Below are 6211 nucleotides of genomic sequence, written 5' to 3'. Positions count from 1 at the left end.
GAGTAAGTCAAGCTAACTAGTTAACTAGCTACAACGGCCTCCGCAAGAAAGGAAACTGTGTGCTGTTCAAAGTATGTCGCGAGCTAGTCAGCAAGCCACAGGCATTGATCACCCTCAAAGCCCTCTGAAAAGGAATACGTTGTTAATTAGGAGATGGAACAGGAATACCTAAGGGAATAAATAGTACTTGATGCCAGCATAAGTTCTTCAGTTTAAATTCTTAGTGTGAGTCAAAACTTTTTACAGGAGCTTCCAGAGATATGGAGTATATTGTTTCTTGGGATGTCGGGGACTGTCGGTATAATCAGGAAGAAAGAATAATTATTTTTGAACATCAATATTCTCAATAAGAGTGATATGATATTTTCGGGTATTCAATCTGCCGTATACATCTATTATAATATATAAAGTTTCTTAGTTATACAATTTTATTGATGTAATCATCACTTTTCTGGTCAACTAATAAAATCATCATCTTTTTTATTATAGAGAAGGCAAACTTAAAAAGTATTTACTATCGTAACTGATATAAAAATCAATTGATTATATTCTGTTAGGCCACTGGGGCAAACGAGCTCGATCACCAAGTAGCGGGGACGAAACCACGAAACCGTGCTCGGAATTATTGTTTTTATACTAAGAATCTATATGAAAAGTATCTATATTCATATTTTATAATTTCACTATATAGAGTGACGAAAGAAAGATGATGTAAACTGAGGAAGCGGGAGATCAGTAGTTAGTTAATCAGAGAAGATAGATTTAAAACTTCTAAATAGAATCAATCACCATCCCACACTCGAACGTGGGGCCAACAAAAAGTTGAATGCGGTTTCAAATCTCGGCTGGAGAATGTAAACATATATGTGCAGTGCGCTAGACCGTAATGAGGTAGCCTAGGGCCAACAAAACATCTCATAACAAGGCATTAATAATGCACATCTTTTAACTAACTAGCTAAACTCTCAATGCAATGATCTTAAAAATGACATTTCTTGGACTCTAACCCCCAGTACGAAGAATCCGGTTGGTGAGCAGGCAATTATCAATGGATGCGATTGAGGTTGGTGTGACGATAAGGTGGTAGCTAGTATGTAGTATGTATTTGAAGCCAGGTGTTGACAGTCCACATTTCACCCAAAATGTATTAGTCATACTTTTTCGGCTGAGATTTAAAAACCATGGTTCAACTTTTTTTCAACCCACATTCAACTGTGCACTGAAGAATTTGGAAGCGGTGGAATAATTACTACATAGAGTTACTAGTAGTAGTATGCGGTTTTCAAGATCGTCTCACATGCGGCCTCAATAGTCAGTTCACGACGTGGTGTGAACTGGCATTCCTTCTCCCGCTCCTTTGTCCAACTGGCAAAATACAGTACTTACATCCACAGCCCTTACATTATCTTCACGCGTACGGTATCCCTGCCGTTCCGTGCTCTCTCCTCCGTAGTAGTTGACAATAACCACATTGTATACCATACCATACCACACGTAAGCTTCAGTGCAAGGACTAGGCCCGTTGTCTTCTCAGCCAACTTCATCCATCACCGAAACCCCCGACCTTCTTCCCTGTCGCATCGCCGCAGCACGCAGCACGCAGCACACAGCACAAACCACACCCCTTTCTTGGGTTGCCCATTTTCCAGTTCTGCTGCGTACCGTTTTCATTCCTATCTCGCGCGCCAATCCGTGCCCTGCTTTCGCCAGAGTAGTTATTTGATACCTAGCTAAGTATTGATTTCGTCTGGGCGCGCGGACTGGCCGCTTCGAAACCGACGGCGAGGTTAGTTCCTCCCACCCAGCGTGGCTTCGTGCCCAAAGCCCATCATCTCACTCGGGCCACACATTTCACTCGCCCTTGAATCGCTTGTGGTTGCCGGCTTTCCCCATCGTCTCTTTGAAACATCTCGTCGTTCCATTCCCTGCCAACCGCTGGACGCTGTAATTTCAGCTCTGTCGCTCAACCCCATCCGCACACTCTCCCTGTCTTCTTTGCTGGGTATTCTCTCACGGCCGTTTCCGTCGTGATCTTCTCCTGTTGGCTGTGTTCGTGGTTGTTGTCGACCGATCCTTGATTCCAGGGATATGGACCAAGCAAACCCCCCGCCCAAACAACAACGACGTCCTTCCACCAAACTTCACAAACATCCTCATCAACTCTCTTCAAGTTCCTGGTCGCTCAGAAAACAGCCAAGCGTTACTTCGCTTCGAAGACACCCTTCCGCCCCCGTGTATCCCCGCTCCCACGCTGGTTCTAGCTCTGAACACCTCCGAACCAAATCCAACGTCTTTGGTTCCTCCTCATCCTCTCTCGATCGGAACAGCGCCCGCCAATCGCCAGCCCTCAACACAGCTATTACGAGCGATATTGGCGCTTCCGCGTCCAACGTTTCTGTTCAACCCCGCCTTCAATATAGCCATCGGCATTCTTTTACTGATCGAAGTTCCGATGATTTAATCGGGAGTCCTTTCGACGCGCAGACTATGCTCAACGCCCTCGATTCATCCAAGCCAGGCGACCAGCCTCAGTCTGCAAGCCGTCCCCCTCTCCTACACTCTTACCACACTAGTCCCGATCCTGGTTCTTTAAATCCCTCGATAGGGCAGTCCACGAGCTTCACACCACTCCCGCAATATATGGACCCCTCCTCTACCTCTCCTACTGAGGATGGCGGAACCATTTCATCCTCAAATCGATATTCTGATGAGAGCGGAGGTGGAAATGGTGGCGTCGGTAGAATCGGTTTGAGTAGGCGGAAGACAGGGTTTTCCAATTTTATGAATAGCATGCTGGGCTCTCCTCGAAACATCAAAATCTCGGCACCGGAGAACCCCGTTCACGTCACGCATGTCGGGTATGATAATGAGACCGGTCAATTTACGGTATGTTCTTTATATATTCCTTTTTTGACTTCAATTTAGGGAAATAAAGGCTTCATGGGGCCAACAATTTTGTTTCCTCCTTGGGTGGGGAATTATAGTTTTTGCCCCGCTATCAAATAACAACAACTAACACCCTCCTTTATTTCCTTTTAGGGCTTGCCGAAGGACTGGCAACGTATGCTCCAAGAAAGCGGCATTTCAAGGAAGGAGCAAGAGCAGCATCCACAAACCATGGTGGATATCATGAAGTTTTACGAGAAAAACGCTGGTGGTCGGGATGAAGATGACGTTTGGCATAAATTTGACCATGCCGTGGCCCACGAACATAACGAGGTTGGGCCTGGTTCAAAAGGTGCATCCGGTGCGCTGAGCCCCGGCCCATATACACAGCTCCACGCCATAAACTCTCCGCCAATCAGCCCCAGATTCCCACAAAATCACGAAGGGAGCTTCGAAAATCCCAGGGCACCACCGCCAATTCCACGCTCCTCATCCAGCGCGAACCCTCTACCCCCTAACAAAGCAAACTCTCTGTCTAGTAGAGTACCAAACCGCGCTGCTCCAAAACCTCCAGGCGTTCCAACTAATAATTTGATTCCTGTTCGACCTGCCCCGCCGCCTCCAGTTTCAAAGGAGCCCAGCAGTGGTTCCAATCGGCCGGCACAAGAGCTGCCTGCACAGTCCTTTGCGGCGCGCCCAACTGCGGAATCTGGCCAGTTGCCTCTTGAAACGCAGCCTAGTCCATCTAATCCGAATGCCAATGACGCAAGTTTCGAAGGAAACGCCCTGGCACAAGCAACGGCTCCCACTCAATATCAACAGCTCCAGGAGCAAGCCACTACTGCTGCTCAACATGCCATATCCCATAAACAGCTTGAACGATCAAGAAGCCAACGCCAACAGCAAGGGCTACAGTCTCAGCCACAACAGCCACGCATGCACCTACAACATGTCCCTCCTTCCGTACAACAGCAGCAGCAACAGCAAGAAGCAACCGGGCTAACAGATTCGGCACCGCCATGGCCCGAACGCCAGCAATTCATCCCACCCACTCCCCACCAGCAGTTCTCGCAAAAAGCACCTGTTATACAGCAGACACCACACCAACAAGGTCACCTTGGTCCATCTCCCCGGCCGCGCCAACGACCACGCCAGAGCAATGGGCTTGACATCAGGGCCCGGCTAAATGCAATTTGCTCGAGCGGCGACCCCACCCGTAAGTATAGGAATTTAAATAAAATTGGACAGGGTGCATCCGGCGGCGTGTATACCGCTTATGAGAATGGGACCAACAAATGTGTCGCGATCAAACAAATGAACCTTGAACTCCAGCCCAAGAAAGACCTGATCATCAATGAGATTCTTGTAATGAAGGACAGTAAGCACAAAAATATCGTGAATTTCATGGACAGCTATCTGCATGGCGGGGACCTCTGGGTTATAATGGAATATATGGAAGGGGGAAGTTTAACAGATGTTGTTACCTTCAACATTATGACAGAAGGCCAAATTGCGGCAGTGTGTAGAGAGGTATGTTTCTAACATCTTTTCAAGTTCCCCGTAATGCAAAGTAACCGCACTAACTAATTAGACCCTCAATGGGTTACAACATCTCCATTCGAAAGGTGTTATCCATCGAGATATTAAGTCCGATAACATCCTTCTCTCCCTGGATGGCAATATCAAACTCAGTAAGACTTCACATACCCTACCTTATTGTCTCCTCACAGCTGATAAATAGTTAGCCGACTTCGGTTTTTGTGCTCAAATTAATGACTCTCAAAATAAACGCAATACAATGGTTGGAACTCCGTATTGGATGGCTCCTGAAGTTGTTACGCGCAAAGAATACGGGCGAAAAGTTGATATCTGGAGCTTAGGTATTATGGCAATTGAGATGATAGAGGGGGAGCCCCCTTACCTCACTGAATCACCGCTGCGTGCTCTCTATCTGATTGCGACAAATGGCACCCCAACCATTAAAGATGAACAAAATCTGTCACCTGTTTTCCGAGAATTTTTGCATTTTGCCTTGAGGGTTGATCCAGAGAAAAGGGCCTCTGCCCATGATTTACTCAAGGTAAGAGGACTCCTCATTACGAGTATTCCGCTACTTTCACTTGATATCCACTACTTGCTAACGAAACTCGCGCAGCACAATTTCATGTCCCTATGCGAACCTCTTCCGAGTCTTGCGCCTCTTGTTAGAGCAGCCCGGATAAGCAGGGCTCAAGAGAAGGCCCAGAAAGGAAGTGGCTAGTCTTTCCTTCTCCATTGTCCAGCCCAATGCTCAGTCGAATAACCACGCTCAAAATCCTCATATTTCACTCCTCACGATGTGATACCCGTGGATTTCTTGCCCTACATTTTATTATTTTATTTTTCATCTCCATGACATTACCTTATGCCTTGGTATTTACTTCCCCGGATCCCATTTTTGCGGTTTTAGATGGGCCAGTAGCCGTGTGGTTTTCGCCCGTTCAATTCTTGCTTCTTAACATTATATGTTATTTCATTGCAAGATTATCTGCGGCCTACACTAAATATAGAGCGCGCTTGATCTAAAATTGACCATACGTCTATTCGTCTTTCACTTGCATGTCGCCACCAAACGTGTCCGCTCAAGTATACACAATCTGGGCCACAGCCTGATTTATTTTTTGACGATGACTTGCCATAGTATGAATGTTTGTCCCTTATTTATATGTTGATCCCATACAATCCACCTGCTTTTCTGTTTCGGTCTTCAACCCTTTGATTTCCGCCGTCAAGATCATCACGAAACTAGATCGCTTTTCTTTTCTTTCCTCTTGACTTTACCTTGAATCTCTTGGCTTAGAACATAACATGTGGTTTATGGCGTCCGGTTCCATTGACAGCTACAGTATAAAGTATATGCTGCAGCTTATCGAGGAAATGCAGATACCATGTCAACTTGTCTATTCCCCTGCCCCTTCTTTGACCCTTCCCCATTTCAATTAAAGCATTGATGTGACTGAATTGCACATTTCCTACCATCATCATCCTATCTACATAAGGCTCATAGAATAAAATATATTACGACGTATCTGTGTCAATTGTTTATAAAGTGGACCGGTTATTCTAGTGCATAGGCAGAGCCGGAAAGGGTTTTAAAGGGCTAATAGAATTTATGGGAGGGGGTGAATGATAAGAACTTGGGTTCGTTGCGCGTCTGCGAAGCTCGGCCAGTATTCTGTAGCGCTTCGTTACATTTTTTGATAATACCTCTGAGGACTCTGCCACACATGTTAAATTTTCAATCGACACTAAGTTAACGGTGCTAAATTTGTTGGTTGGGCAGTTT

At 46.0% G+C, this 6211-nt stretch overlaps 1 protein-coding gene across 1 annotated transcript; it reads left to right on the top strand.

Annotated features, from left to right (window-relative positions):
• Positions 1-2088: 2088 nt before the first annotated feature.
• On the top strand, positions 2089-5691 carry HCBG_03086 (serine/threonine-protein kinase PakA; the record flags this gene model as incomplete). Its single annotated transcript, XM_045430135.1, has 4 exons — positions 2089-2886; positions 3040-4416; positions 4628-4966; positions 5042-5691. The coding sequence occupies 4 exons, from the start codon at positions 2089-2091 to the stop codon at positions 5144-5146; spliced, it is 2619 nt and encodes an 872-aa protein (XP_045290030.1).
• Positions 5692-6211: the final 520 nt, after the last annotated feature.

This window comes from Histoplasma capsulatum (assembly GCF_000150115.1).
Source record: "Histoplasma capsulatum G186AR genomic scaffold supercont2.3, whole genome shotgun sequence".
Classification (NCBI taxonomy): Eukaryota; Fungi; Ascomycota; class Eurotiomycetes; order Onygenales; family Ajellomycetaceae; genus Histoplasma; species Histoplasma capsulatum.
The sequence above is the reverse complement of the archived record's forward strand: the minus strand, read 5'-3'. Positions and strand labels throughout refer to the sequence as shown.